General features: G+C 32.8%; 1 protein-coding gene across 5 annotated transcripts in view; it reads left to right on the forward strand.

Moving 5' to 3' along the window:
• Positions 1–689: 689 nt before the first annotated feature.
• Positions 690–16,858, forward strand: part of LOC106475534 (cholinephosphotransferase 1-like) — a 22,303-nt gene continuing 6,134 nt past the window's right edge. Inside the window, exons 1-4 of one of the 5 annotated variants that reach the window (XM_022379624.1) lie at positions 744–776; positions 4,980–5,020; positions 9,772–9,866; positions 14,910–15,053. In XM_022379624.1, coding sequence (XP_022235332.1) covers positions 9,837–9,866; positions 14,910–15,053 — 174 coding nt within the window. In that variant the 5' untranslated portion in view covers positions 744–776; positions 4,980–5,020; positions 9,772–9,836. Of the gene's footprint in view, positions 777–2,301; positions 6,564–9,771; positions 9,867–14,909; positions 15,054–16,858 lie in introns of those variants that run through there. The other 4 variants (XM_022379621.1, XM_022379620.1, XM_022379623.1 and 1 more) reach the window with 4 other exon arrangements.

Raw genomic sequence — 16,858 nt, forward strand, 5'->3', positions numbered from 1 at the left:
CTATGGAAAGTACTGTTTAATAATGTAGTGTATTAGGTAATTAGTGTGTGTGTCATTCTATGGAAAGTACTGTTTAATAATGTAGTGTATTAGGTAATTAGTGTGTGTAATTCTATGGAAAGTACTGTTTAATAATGTAGTGTATTAGGTAATTAGTGTGTGTGTCATTCTATGGAAAGTACTGTTTAATAATGTAGTGTATTAGGTAATTAGTGTGTGTAATTCTATGGAAAGTACTGTTTAATAATGTAGTGTATTAGGTAATTAGTGTGTGTGTAATTCTATGGAAAGTACTGTTTAATAATGTAGTATATTAGGTAACTGTGTAATTTGTAGCTTGATTAATGTGATAAAACTCTCGTAGCAATGCTTGAAATTATAAATTTTGTTGAATGTATTTACGTTGGATATTACTATTTAACATGTTTAATCCAGAAAAGAATGTGTTGATTTCATTCACTGGAAAAACTTAATAGCTGAAATTAAAATGCACTGTCAACAAAAATTATAAATCTGCTCCTAGCAGGAGTTCTCCATCGTCAATTATGAAGATGCAATGAAGATGAAAAAAATTGTTTTTTTTTTTATGGAAGCTATTTAGTAGTGTATGGGTTAAACTATTAATGTCTTAATTGTTTCTCTGTTTAAAAAAAGAGAGATTTATCAATGTTTCCTTACTTTAATCTTCCAGAATTGATGTTTCCGAAGCACAGATCACAATGACGATCATTCATTTATTGACAGCTTTGTTTGGACAATCCTTATGGCATACGAAGGTAATATATTCTTTTAAGAATGTCTAGGGTTCCTCAAAATAACAACAACATATAATCAAAGAATTAGTAAATGATAAATTTAAAAAACAATTGCACTTGTAAAAGCATAAAGTGATCTTTTGTTTTCAAAGAATTTATAATTAAAGTCATTTTCTCTGTAATTAAATAAAATAATTCAGTTTATTGGTATTTATAGATCAGTATTACTAGATATCTTACATATAATGTAATATCAGGTTATTACATCATTTCAGTTTAAGTAATATTGAATTCCTTCTTGGCTAAAATACTTTAAAAATCTCTGGAAGATACCAGACTTGTTGGAAACCTAATCTCATAATTGATATAAAAACTGCCTAAGCTTTCTCAGAGTTGAATTTAAATGCTACAGTAAATTAAATAATTTCTTTGTAAGCTTACCGTCTTAGAGTAAGTATACAAATGTGTGTGTGAATTACTCTCGGGCATTATTATTTTAACATGTGTAATGTTAAGTTACAGAGCCTTTTTACATCGAGAATTTCACCGATTATAAATTAGGTTCGTCTGTTGTAATACATATATAATTGAGGTGAATATTGAACACAGTATGTTACACTTTTACTGTGGGCAGAAAAAAGGAAAAACAAAAGTTTCATTATCATCTCCAATCGAAAAATGGTTAAACTCATGTTTTTTTAGTCTCTGTGTGTGTGTATATCTGTATATTCAAATTAGATCCTAAAATTAATTACTTTGATTAGGGAAATATTTAAATGCATCCTAGTAACAGTTTTAATAAATAATTTTAAAAAATATCAACTATGAATTTTTCCCCACCCAAACCTAGAGATACATAAATCTCTTTCGAGAACACTCCTTATTATTGATGTAGTTAGGCTAAGGTAACGAGTTGATACAGCAGAAAGCCGTAGTTCTCGGCTGATCATTTCTTTTCTTATTCTAGTACGAGTAAGTGCATTTCGTATTACAGTATGTTCATTGTAATAAAGCATCAGATAAATGTATCATCAGTACTTTATTCAGTTACAAATGCTTCTGCTTCAGTCATGTAGGAAGTATACAGCTTAAATATTTTTAATAACTTAATAATTATTCCTCCTCCTGCCTTTGAGATCTTGCAGATGCCTTGAGTTATTGCGTACCTGAGACGTGTTTTAACACGAACTGTGCTCGCCTAGTGCATGATGTAATCATCATGAGACAGAAGTCCTCCACTAAGAGAAGATGATCCTCTATGTCAGTTGATCCCCCCCAAGCACTTGAATATGTCAGTAGATCCCCCAAGCACTTGAATATGTCAGTAGACCCCCCAGCACTTGAATATGTCAGTAAATCCCCCAAGCACTTGAATATGTCAGTAGATTCCCCCAAGCACTTGAATATGTCAGTAGACCCCCCAGCACTTGAATACAAAATTAGCTTTATTATTTTCCTTGGCAACTGTCATGAACAGACATAAACTTCATTTGTTGTAGTGATATTTATGCTGCCTTTCATCCAGAATTAACTTCTGTTCATTTTATTTTAACATATATTGTCTTTCAGTTACTCTGTGAGCTAAAAATAAATATGTATATAGAAAATTCCTTTCATCACAATTAATTCAGAAGTGATGGTGACTACTACCTTTTCTCGTGGTCCTGGCAGTGTAGCTAACACTGATCCTACTTTATTTGTGGCCATTAGATGCTGATTAATTGTAGAGAACGGTACTGCCGTTGTGCAACATGTCATTGGTTTGTTAATGTCTTCATTGCTTACTCTTCCCATCTCTACATCAGTGGTATATTCCCCACTTTCTGAACCCATCCGCAAGCTAGATGATTTGGGCCGGCTTTTTCTGTTGAGGTCAATGTTCTTCCTCCAAATCTCTTTGTGGATTTTATTTCTCAGGTTTCTTCTTTACTTTCTCTTTCACCCGTGTCTTTTGATTCTCCCCAGTCCTTACTAAATGCCTCTTGTGCTGAGGTTTATTTGGTTTTCCTCCTTTTCCAGACATATGTGTTTAGGTTGACACTTTTCTGGATCAGCTTTGTTCACACTCTCAAAAGCCTTGTTCTTCTCGATTCTAGGATTCCTTCACCATGTCTTGTGGCATTTCCCCTTTTGAATTCTTGGATTCCCAATTCAGTCAGATCTCATTCACTCACTTAAGGGTAATGAGCCCTGTTTACATTATCTATCTCTAGTGATAAATTTTCACGTCTTTGTATTTTTCCTTACCCATCTTCTTTGTTATCAACCCTCTCTGAAGTTCTAGACCATGAGCCTGATAGTTTTTTTGGAGACTTACAGTTGGTAATTTTAGTGCCTTGACATAGATTTAATTTCCTTCTTTGTCACTGCTTTCTTCATTCCTCTGTTGCATGGATATTCTGGAATGTGATGTTCTTCTCTCTGCTGATGTACGTCTTCTCCGTCCGGTGATCTCCATATGGCTCCTGATCTTCACTCTGAGGTCTTTATTGGTATTTCTAACAGCTGGAAGCCACTGGCTAAGGCTGCCCAACACGAGTTCTTCCTTTTCTCCTCGGTTTCTCATCTCTGCTAGCCTAATGACTCGGTACATGTTCCTTTACTCTGTGAACCCTCCATCTCTCTCTCCTTTTCCTAGCTCTCATCCCTCTTTTTCTTCTCCCTATCTCCAATCCCATCAAGTTACCATTGCACATCTTGTCAGGGTTCTCCCTTTGTATTCAGTCAGCTCAGGCCATGTGGGGGCACATCTGTTTCTCCTTGCAGGTTTCTGAACCCCATTTGCAGCTGTCTCGGAAGCCTTTCCAGCTTTTACACAAAACGTTTCTCATCCCTTCTGACCCTTTTTCCTGTTCTTGTCCTCATCCTTTCAGTCCTCAGCATCTTCTGCATCTCAAGGCTGTTGTATCAGATCTTTTGGATGAGAGATCTTTTGAGAGGGTCCTTTGCCCCTCTACGTGGTTTTTCTCTTATCTTTTTTTGTTGTCTGCTGAAAGAGTCTGGATTGGCATCCTGTCATTGACCTTTCTTTTGTCAACCACTTTCTAGTGGTTCCTCAGTTCAAGGTGGAGGGTTTCTTCTTCTCCATTGGATCCTTTTCCCCCAGACTATGGATGATCAAGAGTTACATTTTAGTAGATTTTCTACATATTTTGATTATTTATTTTCCTAATTAATATTTCCATCCAAGTGAAGAGTATACCTTGCATGAGATGGATGCAATCTCCTTTGAGTGATGCCCTTCTAGTAAACCCCCACTATAGGGTGTTGCACTCCATGGGCTTTCCTCTTTGGTTACCTTCTCTGAATTTACAATTCCACTGGCCACTCTATCATATCAGTGTGGGATTCTAGCTATTGTGTTAAGATATGTAAGGCTATCATTTCAGAAGTTGACATTTTCCTTATTTAAAAATGTATTTCCCAAAAATAATTACCCCTATGCACACCTTCCCACCCTTTATTTTCACTATCGGTGTGCATTATTCTGGCCTTGTCTAAGAATTAAGTTGATTTTGAATGCAAGTGCTTATGCACACCTTCCCACCCTTTCTTTTCACTATCGGTGTGCATTATTCTGGCCTTGTCTAAGAATTAAGTTGATTTTGAGTGCAAGTGCTTATTGGCATCTACTGATCATAGAGGATATGTTGCCCTTCATGGAGGATAATGTTGCCCTCATACTGGTGGAAGACTACTGTTGCACGTTGATTACATTCAGTTCGTGTTAAAACATTAGTCTTAAGTCAGAGAGATAGCTCAAGACTAGTAGTGTGTACATAATTTCAAAAGTAGATTCAGGAGGTGTGTTTACGAATTATATTTTCAGGTAAGGAAAATGTTAACTTTCTGTGAATGAAAACTAGTTGTGAAATGAAAATTTGGGACAATATATTAACAATCACGTACACTATTCTTTAACGATATACGAAAAATGTGAATGTTTTAATTTGTGCATAGTATTTTACAGACCAGGGATATCAGTAAAATGCATACCGTGTGTGTTTTGATTACCTATAGATATTTGTTTTTTTACAATAAAAAAAGCTTTTTTTATCAAAAATTTCAACTTGATAATTTACTTGCATAAAATAAAGCTGGAACATAGAATTGATAATAAAACAAAATTGAAAACAATGTAGATTCTTAAATAAAACATAGAATTGCTTTAGATCTAGGTATAAGCAATTGATCAATTTGTATGCTAACTGCCTTCAATTACAGAGACTTAGAACTTTTAAGCCCGATACCTCGCTCTCAAAACGGTAAGTTCCTGTGATAAAAATTTAAGTTTTGATGCAAATAATAAAAAAAAAAACATAACGATAAATAATCATAAGTTAAAAGATTTACGGTTTCCTTTTTCTCAACATAAAGTATGTTTAACAATTAGAAGCTAATTAAACTTAAATGATAAAATTTATGTAGTCTGTAACTAGAGCTTATGGCACAAAAATAATTACTTTTAATTAACCACAGCTTAATTAATAATTATGTATAATGTAAATTTAATATACACTAAATTAATCAAAGAAGTTGTAGATTATGGTAGACTTTCTTCAGTTACTTTCTGGATGTGGGAATGACAGGTAGAGAAAATTTATTGCTGGACTTTGTGCCGATATCAAGAGATGACTATAAGTCTTACAGTCATAAACCCAAAGTAAAAGTTGTTGCAAATATGTGACTTATTAATATGACAGTTTAGTTTCTTCTATTGAATTAAAGTATTGAGTTCACTTCAGTTAAGTAACATATTATATTATCCCTCGTACGTTTCTTGTAATTTTATAATGGTTTCTATTACTGGGCAAATACGTTTGGATTGTTCAGTAAAAATGACAGGGCAAAGTCCGGGCCACTTAATGATAACAGAAGCATTCAGGAATGCTACTCACCTATAGCCAGAGCTATTACCTCGCATAAACTTCAGGATTTGTTGTGTATTCCGTAAGCCTTGAACGAAACTCCCATCCCTACGTATATTACTGACTAATCATCACTAGACTATAGCCTTCCACCAATGGGATGGTGACACATTTTTCATGTGCAGTAAACCCTGTGAGTGCTAGCATTCCAATAAAGGCTTATTAGTTTTCTTGACACTTACTTTGTTTAGACATGTTTTTATTTAAGATAAAGATGCAAAATAGGTTTATGAATATATGTTATCTAAATTAGGAAAAGAAGGACATGGATAAGTTTTATATATAAAATAGAAGGATATAGATATGATTTATATATTAATGTTAATACTTTAGCCTAGTGCATGGTGTCATTAGGCCTACTTTAGTATATGCATGAAAACTGGATTTTGGGTCACTGGTTACACGAGTAACGCATAATGGTTTAGAAAATAGCCAGGTTATGTAGTGAACTGTATTATATTATAAACCATAAATTGACCAAAATGATCAAATTTGTATCTTAAAAGGGCCACATAGTTATCATTCTGTATTTTTGAAGTGTCTGTGTTTCACATATGGTAATTATTACGTGTTATTAATTTCTACCAACAAAAAAAAAAAAAAAGATCACAAAATGTTATTATACCTATGAACAGGTTTTAAAGGATTAACTTTAGAGATGGTCCTCTGACAGTGTAGGCTACCCATGGCATGTCACCACACTGAAATCCAGGCTTCTTAGCAGTTACATTATTACAACTTTTTGTCTTATTACTAACTGTTACTATTACTACTTTCTATAGATTTTCTGTAAGACTATGCTGAGTGATGGTCCTCAGGTTGTGAGTACAGAATGTCCAATGGAACTTTCAGTTCTCTCTCCCAGACATCATTGATGCTGGTGTGTTACCTGTAGCTGTTTAATAACTCATGAATAGGACTGAAAAATTCTTAATCTCTTATTCTCTGATGTTCACGCATATAAATGGCTAACTGATTCAAAAGTACACATTGTACTTCATCATTCCATCAGAAGATGGATGAAGGACTGTTGTTCTGGTATTTTTGATTCCAAGAACTTGACACAATTAAACATATTAGAACCAGAGGGCAAGCTTGCATGTCGAATTTCACAATTTAAGTAAAAATATTATTTCTAATGGTATTTCAACAATTAGTCCATTCAAACATATCAAAAAAGTGATGTTCTGTAACTTTGTAAACCTTGTTAAATATTCTTTGTAAAGAAGAAATTGTTAAAGCCTGAACTTTTTTTCACTGTGCATCTTCAAGGGATATTTAGGCTTAGCCAAGGTTTCATTTCTAATGTGCTTCTTTTCTCTCAGTCACTATTCAAGAACTCTGTGTATTGAATCTTTTATGATGCCTCATCAAGTTGATTGGACAGTAACTAATAAATTTTTGCCTCAAAACACGATAGAACCAGTGGTCTAAAAATGACTGGGTAAACAAGATTCAAGCAGGGTTTTTTGGTGAAGTGAGTAATGGAAGTTCTCTTGGTGGAGAACAAACGATTCTAAGTTGAAATTTAAAAAAAACTTGGAAACTAGTGACAAACATAAGATTTTTTTTTGTAGTTTCTTTTTTGATAGTCGTTTTCTTCTTAATAATATTTTTAACATGTTTTAAAACTACAGGAATATTCTTATGTAGGAAAACATATTGAAGATTAGTGAGCAAACTACTTAGATGACATAAAAGTTATTTTTATTTATGTGTTAGTAAATTTATTATTACTCAAATAACACGTACAAGTACAAGACCTCTGTAGGCCTAGAATACAAGTACAAGAACTCCTTAACTATTGAAAGCAAACTATAATCATTACAGAGAAGCTAAACTTAATCAAAAATAAAGTTGGAAAATATCACTGTAGGCCTAGAATACAAGTACAAGACCTCCTTAACTATTGAAAGCAAACTATAATCATTACAGAGAAGTTGAACTTAATCAAAAATAAAGTTGGAAAATATCACTGTAGGCCTAGAATACAAGTACAAGTTGTGTTTCTACCAGTCAACATTTACTGTCTATAAATGTTTCATGCTATTTTTGCAGCTACGTAACTTCTTCAATAGGTAAATATATAATGGAGATAATTGAGGAAACTAAAAAAAAGTTAAGTCTCGTTGGATGTAAGAAATGGAACGTTCTGATCAATAATTTCCGATACAATATCTTACCCCAACTCACAAAATAAATTTGTCTTCTTGATTATTACTGCCCTTTATTGGCACAAATTTTCAATGCTCGCCACTAGCCTTGCACCTCCCACTTCTGCATGTCCATGTGTAAATGATTATGCATCAGCTTTCCACCAATAGGAGTGCGACACAACCCCTATCGTAACCGGAGTCCTCTCCACATTTGTTAATGACTTCTTGATTGGCAGTAGTACTGTACATACGTACTTGTTTTCTGCTCGCAAATTTGATGATGTTTTTCATTATACTACAGTCTTTATTTTTCTTTAATATTTTGTTAGTTTTTCATGTTTTTGAATTGCTATTTCCAACTTTTTCTTTCTCTCTCATATACATATTTTTTGTAATTTTTGCTATATATGCACGTGTGAAGTTTCAGGTAGTTACAACTTCCACAGCTGTTACTGCTTCTGCAGGTTTCCCAACTACAACTACAACTGGGTTCAGTACTCAGTTATCGGCCGAAGATATGGTGTAAATTATTTGACGAGAAATGTCCACTTTCACCACCACATGAGGAATATCCTGTCCTGTCTGCTCCTGGGGTGTCTGACACGGATGTCTGGGGAATTTTCCAGACCTCTTTCACTCTTTGTGGAATTAGCAAATCAGATTTGTGCTGTCTTATCCTTATCTATTGTTTCCTGTCATTCTCAACCTGCCCTCTATAGTGAAGCATCTATGGGCCAACATTTACTGTTCCCTCCCTCACCCGATATTGGGGATCATGCCCAGGATTTTAGGGATCAACTTCATAAATCTTCCTTCCCTTATCTTGATTCCCAACATTTGGAATCTCTCATTACATTGTTGTGTTCGAATCCTAATTCACTGTTGAATTTTTCACAACCTCAATTTTCCTGTATGAAACTGATGTTGTATACAATTCTGCAAGTATTATCAACTATGCACTTGCTGGCTCAGGCAATTTACTTGTTTCCTGAAGGGTCTTCTACTTACTACAATGGCACATCTTTCATTTTGGCTCTGACTCTTCAGACATGGCCAACATGCTGTTGGACCTTCTCGGGTAGGATGACATTCTATCTCGAGTACGTTTACCCACTACCTCCTTGCGCAATGTGTGCATGGTACCTTTGTTTTTACTGGAAGAGGTGTTCGGGGATTTTCCTGACTCGTTGGAGGCCCAAGTTGAGTCCACTCATCTGCATAAATCATTATCTTTGTTGGCTTCCCATTTATCTCAACCTCCTCCTACGTTTCTGTGTCTCATCTCGCCTAATTGTCTAAATATTGTTAACTGTACTCCTGGCTTAATGAAGCCAGGATAAGCTACTGTAGAAACCCGTTCATCGTTAAATATTTATTACGTTATTAAAGATTACTTGAGAACCTTTTTAATCTCCTCCTCATTTCCATTCTACTCATGAAGAAATGCCTACATTTGGAAATATATCTTGTTTCCTCATAGAGCTGGAAAAAGAAAGTTACTGTAACAAAGAAATTCATCTTGTCTCCAATATTAAGTCATTTTATAGAAAAAACTAAAATAAAAGAAAAGCATTTCTAGAAATATTAAGTAATATTTCCAAGAACCCAGGACACTGGCTGCTTCTTTATTCTGGCAGGTTTTATTTTTTTACTTAATTATTACTTTTTTTGCCCATCTAGTCATGTATCCTTTTGCTTTATTTATTGTTCAGATTGAATCCTTATTGGTAGCATCTGAATTTTTTTCCTACTTCATAAGAATAATTATAGTTAGAAGTTATTATTTTTCTGATGGTTATTAGTTATGTGTACCATTAGTAGCAGTGTTTGAAATGTGCTACACTGTAAAACTATTTGTTCACTTGTATTAAGTATAGGTTATCTTTCTTTAAAGAATAAATGCACTATTAATTATAAATCTTGCCATTTCAGTGTTTCCAAGATATCCTGAGTTTGTTACAACAAAGGTTGTACTACATCTGATTGTTAACTTGAAAATGACATGCACAGTTGTTTTTAAGGAACAGGTGAATAATATGTCATTAAAATATTGTTAGTGTGTTTGCATATCACAAACAATAACATTGTGATGTAAAAAAATGCAGAAATGACCATATATGGAATACCTTTATATTAAATTTTTAAAAGTTACACATACTTATAATCTTCTTTTTTCAACAACCAACTAGCATTTGCTGGTCAAAACTACCATATAAGTAATGATAAAACATTTGTACAACTATATTGTTTAAAACATTTGTACAACCATATTGTTTAAAACATTTGTACAAACATATTGTTTAAAACATTTGTACAACCATATTGTTTAAAACATTTGTACAAACATATTGTTTAAAACATTTGTACAACTATATTGTTTAAAACATTTGTACAAACATATTGTTTAAAACATTTGTACAACTATATTGTTTAAAACATTTGTACAAACATATTGTTTAAAACATTTGTACAACCATATTGTTTAAAACATTCGTACAACCATATTGTTTCACATATTTACAGAATCTTAAGTTAGATAATCAAAGTTTTGGAACAAAAAGAAATTTTTGTAAGTACTTTCTGTATGTAAAGATCCTGTATGTATGTAATACTGATAAGCTCAATCCTTTATAATACATTTGTTATATTATTTTCAACAATACTTCACCATGCATTGGGCGAGTAAGTATCATGCTAGGAAATAATTTAATTAAGTATCTGACTTAATAATATAAGTCTTATCCATTTACACTTTACTCATTCATTGGCATAAATAAAATGTTGTAAATTTGATCTTTTTCTTATGTTTTAACGGTAGAAGGAATGCAAAGTAAATTCAAATCATAAGTGATCAATCATTCAGGATGTGAATTAGTGCACTTTTAATCATCCAAAGAAAGTCTTTAAAGTTTAAGAAATCCACTTCACAACATCAGAAAGGTTAAAATATTTGAAAAGAATTGATTCAATTAGATTTTGTAACTTACAACTTTGCTGGTATTCATATCAGAAAATACAAGTTGCCGTATGTATTACTTATTTTTAGTTTTACAGTGTTTTTTAGAATTCATTATTGTGTGTTGATAGTCGATATATCTGTGACTGTCAGTTTTATATTTCAACATGGATTACTCCTTAAGTATATCACTGGTAGCACTAGGAGGTAACAGGTTTAGAAACTGTGTAAGTATGTTAACGGTGTGGTTCTTCCAGATACAGTGAGCTCTCGTTAATCCAGACATAAAAAAATGTGAAATATTCTACTTATACACACATCCTCACAATGAAAAATTTAATTAATAAGCTATATATTTGCACTTCTAATTTGAATTTAACAGCGATTTCTTATCTACATATGATTCAATAATCCATACACAACTCCACAAAAATCAGTTAATGATCAGTTAGTACAGGTGACAATTAGAGCTACCTGTACTAACTGATCATTAACTGAGGTAAATTAATATATATTGATTGAGTTAATCACCCGACAATTAGAGCTGGGTGATTAACTCAATCAATATATATATTAATTTATCTCAGAGCATCAATTACATTGATTAGTGTCATATAAAATAATCATCTGTGTAATTTACAACTTGTGTGGTGGGATTATTAGTTAGATACAGTTCAAAGGGCAATAAAATTAAATATAAATAGATGTATAGTGTTACAGGCTTTGAACTATTTAGGATAAAAATTTGTAGTTTCCTGTTGCAACTTGCAGTCATTTCAGAAAGCAAAAAAAGAGTAATTTAGATTTATTTTCTAATTTTTTATGATGGTTATGACGTCGGTTACATCGACCGACCCCCATATGAAGCTCTAGAACATAACAGATAAAATATAAAGTGTTTCTGAAAAAAAATGATTGATATTTATTTAGGAGGTTTTAGAGACTATGCAAATGAAATATGAATATTTTCAGATGAAGAAAAGTGTTTTTAATCTTAACATGAAAGCAACTTTACATTCAGAGTGGTGAACACTCTGACTTCTTTTAATTATAGACAAAGGTTTAGTAAAAAATTACTTAATTAAATATTCTGAATTTTTTTTTGTCTACAAAAGACATTTAATGTTTGCCGTAAGCTTGTATCGAGCTTCAAAATAGTGACAAATACTATGTTAACTCTAACCTTTCACCTATAAACACCACGAAACATAACAAACTTGTTTCATTCCCTGAATTTGCTGAAGAAATGACTAAACTTTTTAATGATTTGAGCAGTGATGTAAAAACTGTATTAAAATCTTTACTTAAAATTAACACCTTAATTCCTTATCCAAAAGAATCCCTACTAAAAGAACAAAAGTAAGGCATATATAGTATCCCACGTGAATGTGGAAAGAAATACATAGGAAATAAGAAGCAAAAAAACACCAAAGTCACGAGCATATAGGCGAGTTTCTGATATCCGCCTTAACATGTCATCAATACGAAACAGGTCGCAAAATACTTTCAGATGAGCTTCCTCTCCTTTACCAATCCAGACCTTAAAAAGAAAGTGTACTTAGAAACTGTTTAAAATCACCAAAGCAAACAGTCACAAAACCATGATAATCGCCCAGTAACATCAACCATATTTGGCAAGGTTTATTTACTTCCCATACACCCTGATCAGACTTGACCTTTACCTATATCCTGTCACCTGTTGATGCCATTTCGATCACATTTAATCCTTTTGTCTTTGTACAATATATAAACCTTGTGTTGTTTCGTACATATCATACTTGAAGAAGAGAGATCAACGCTGTCACAAGGTTTATATATCGTTTGCTTCGTACATATCATACTTAGACCAAAGCTGTACGATATATAAACCTTGTGTTGCTTCGTACATATCATACTTGAAGAAGAGAGACCAACGCTGTATGATATATAAACCTTGTGTTGCTTCGTACATATCATACTTGAAGAAGAGAGACCAACGCTGTACGATATATAAACCTTGTGTTGCTTTGTACATCTCATACTTCAAGTAGAGAGACCAATGCTCTATTGAAACATGTAGTGTGTTCCAACATCAATACAATTCTTCCTTATGCTTATATTATGCCTAATATTATATAAGCATAATGTGCTTCTTTATTCAAATGTTTAACTGTAATTGAGATATAACTGAATGCTTTTGATCAAGTTGGACTGATATTTGACAAATGGTCTTTAATTATAATAAGTGCTAGGTAATGCATTTTAGGGTATCATAATTTGGATCACACCTTTAATATACATAGAAATCAACTTGGTAGCTTGTCTGAAGAAGAAGAATTGTGGTATAGTGTTTGGATGAGTTACTCAAGCCATTGAAACAGTGTTCTGTTGCTACTAGTAAAAAACTAACGGAGTTTTAGTAGAAGTAATTATATAAATTCCTAGCTAGGCCTCGTTTGGAATACTGTGTACAGTTTTGATCTCCTCATCTAAGAAAATGTACTGACTTACTTGTAAAGGTTCAGACGAGAGTAACTAGGATGATTCCAAAGGTTATCTTATGGGTTAAGATCTCTTAATTTAGAAGGGTAAGATGTAATCTTATTCGAAGCTAGAATATTATCCCAGGGATTGATTTGATAAAGACCTCAGGTTGCTCTGTGCTACATTCTATATTCAGATATAGTACAGAGAGAGAGAGAGAACACAGATTTAACATTTGGAAAATACAAGCTCGAAGCCAATTAAGACGGATTGTTTAAGACATAGGAATGAGTTGCCTTTGGTAATGAGACCAGCACTTTACAGGTTTAAGAAGGAAATAACTGACTTCATTAAAAATATTAGGGTGGGCTTAAATTTGTAAATAAGTATAGGTATGTAAGGACAACCTTGAAGGATCTTTGTTATCAGTGAGTATATATATATATATAAAGAACAAGAGGTATACCTAATTAAAATCTTATGTTAAAATGAAGGAAAGCATTAAGAACAGCCTGCTCAATTTTCTGATAATAAACAAATACCAATTTAAGGGACTTTCCTCATATTAAAAAATAACAGTAAATTGTAACACCAGGATACAAGTTTATATGATGGCAAAATATAAAATTGATCTTGGTTTTGGAAGTGTCTGCAGAAATATGATTTACATATCAGTGGGAATGAACTGTTAAGGCCAGGTGGTTAGAGAGCTCAACTCGCAATCTGCGGGTCGCGAGTTCGATTCCCTGTCCCACCAAACATGCTTGCCCTTTCAGCCGTGGGGGCATTATAATGTGATGGTCAATCCTACTATGCCTTAGTAAAAGAGTAGCCCAAGAGTTGGCGGTGGGTGGTGATGACTAGCTGCCTTCCCTCTAGTCTTACACTGCTAAATTAAGGACGGCTAGCACAGATAGTCCTTGTGTAGCTTTGTGCAAAATTCAAAACAAACAAACAATGAACTGTTGACCAAACGTAACCTTTCTTCACTTACAAGTGAGAAGAACGGTGTTTAAACACACGTTTTAAACAATAGGTAAAGAGCCATATCTGTAAAATACCCCTACCAATATTTGGATCCAATTTAATCTCATTCTGCAACCATAATGACCAACTATCAACTAGCAAAATCTGATTGGGTCTTTTGTAAGTACCTAGACATGTGATCTATTTATGCATACGTTATTTTTTTGACATAATATTGGAATAACATTTTGGTCCTTCATAAACGTTATAAATGATATTAACATAACAGTTTATAAATTGTTTATGTTTGCTAAGATTTAAGTTTTTTTTTTTTTTTAAACTAATCTCATCATCAATTGATTGCTTTAAATATAATAAATTCCTAGATGTTAGTAGTTTACGTAATGACCCTGTGTTTCATTGGAAGTACTGTAGTTATTAGATGTTAGTAGTTTACGTAATGATCCTGTGTTTCGTTGGAAGTACTGTAGTTGTATTGTCCTGTAATTTGCTAAAAACAAATCCTTATATGTAAAACTTCCATATAATAAACTTACAAAATCTACTTCTCTCTCTAAAATTAACTTTGATTTCATATTTTTTATATTCAAGATTGATCTATTAAAAAAATGTTGATGACAAGTAACAGTTAGTGGGTAACATATTGTATTTTTTTTGTCTCTAGGTTGGAAGATGGGATTTAGAAGTCTATCAGGTGTTAACGTTTTTGAGCATTCTTTCGTTATGTCTAGTAATGTTGTCTAACTTGGCAATAGTTCTTGGCTGTAAAACTAATTTGGACGAGTTTGTGGTCCTACCTAGAAAGAAGGTTAGTGGACTTTTGATTATTCAGTGGTTCTGAAATATGTAAAACTTTTCAACTTTTTAAGTTTCTATGTTAAAATTTACTCGTTAGGGTTAACTCATACAGTAGCAGACACAAGTAAATTTTCATTCCAGGTAAATATAATATGTATATACTTGTGTAATGCAGTCCTGTAAGCCAATTACACCTCCTTACACCTGTGAGATATCTGTTTTATCATGCATGCTTTTATCTCACAAGCATTAGTTTCACACTAATTAATAATGACACAAGTCTTCCATTGGAGACTTTATCTATGATCTATGTATAACAATCAATATAGATGAAATTTACTTAACTTCTCCAAGGCCTGGCATGGCCAGGTGGATAGATCATAAGCTAGAATCCACGTCCCATCAAACATGATTGTAATATATTAAAATACCAGAGATTTATTGTTGATTAGTCACTCAGTGAGTTAGCTTGCGAGTCTGTTATGTTGTTTTCAATCGATTACTTTAATAACAAGTAAGTTAACCTACCAGTTTTCAGTTTGTGTTTTAGATTTGGGAGGAAATTTATCAATTAAGTGGCAGATTAGTTTTAACAGTGAGTTAGTTTGTAACAGTCTAAAGTAACTTGCCACAACCACAGAAATCCAAAGTGTGACTTTCAAACTAATGGTACAAAGTTGATAACTTACCAAAACACAGTAAAGAAATATGTGCCTGGCCAGTACTTGAAATTAATGTTAATGAACAGTACATTATATAATTCCAGGATAATAAATATTTCAGTTAATAAATAAAAGAATCGGGAAAAAAAACAAAGGAACCTGAAAAATAAAATTACTTAATTTCAAAATATCAATATTCTGTCAAGTAATGATTACCAATAATACTCTTCAGCTATACATCGTGAACTAACTTGTTACAACTCAGTGTAGGGTTTTAAATCATGAGATTACAAATCGTGCGATCATAAGTTACATACTCCTGTACATAAGTTACATACTCCTGTGCATAATATCTGTGCATAAGTTACATACTCCTGTGCATAAGTTACATACTCCTGTGCATAATATCTGTACATAAGTTACATACTCCTGTGCATAAGTTACATACTCCTGTGCATAATATCTGTACATAAGTTACATACTCCTGTGCAACATTAATCATATCTGTATGTCACCACTAGGAGAAACTAATTTCAGTCTCATAATATATAGAGGGGGCAACAGAAGGGAGAAGACGTTGAAAAGTTTAGGGGTAGAAATTTTACTACAACGTTAAAATAGGCTTAGTACATGTAATGGTACTTTAGGCTTAGGTATATTTCAACTTACTGATAAGTGAAAGAGCAGGATAAATACCTTGTTTTATTAAATAAATGCGATCTAGAAACTAGTTTATTTTCTCTTGGTGTTTTAAGGATTAACTTGATGTGAACATTGATCCATTAGTTTTAATTCAGTCTATAGGTAGGTTATAATATAAACGAAGCTAAATATTGTCACTTCTAATAAAGTTCTATATAATTAAACTTAAAGATAAGCATTTGACAAGGTGCAGCATTAAAAGGCTTGTAAAAAAAATTATCTCTGTAGGTGTGGGGGATAAGTTAGCAAATTGGTTACAAATGGAGTTAAGTAAAACTGGATTAATGTCACAAGTGGGGTACCTCAGGGCTCAGTCTTAGGACCTTTTATCTTTTTTTAATTCCATCAATAACATAAATGAAGAATGGTCAATAAATTACTTAAATTTGCAGATCATATTAAGGTCTTGGGTGTTGCTAACTATGAAGAGGATGCTGGTGATTTTATAAAA

The sequence above is a fragment of the Limulus polyphemus genome, unplaced genomic scaffold (genome assembly GCF_000517525.1).
Source record: "Limulus polyphemus unplaced genomic scaffold, Limulus_polyphemus-2.1.2 Scaffold8740, whole genome shotgun sequence".
NCBI lineage: Eukaryota > Metazoa > Arthropoda > Merostomata > Xiphosura > Limulidae > Limulus > Limulus polyphemus.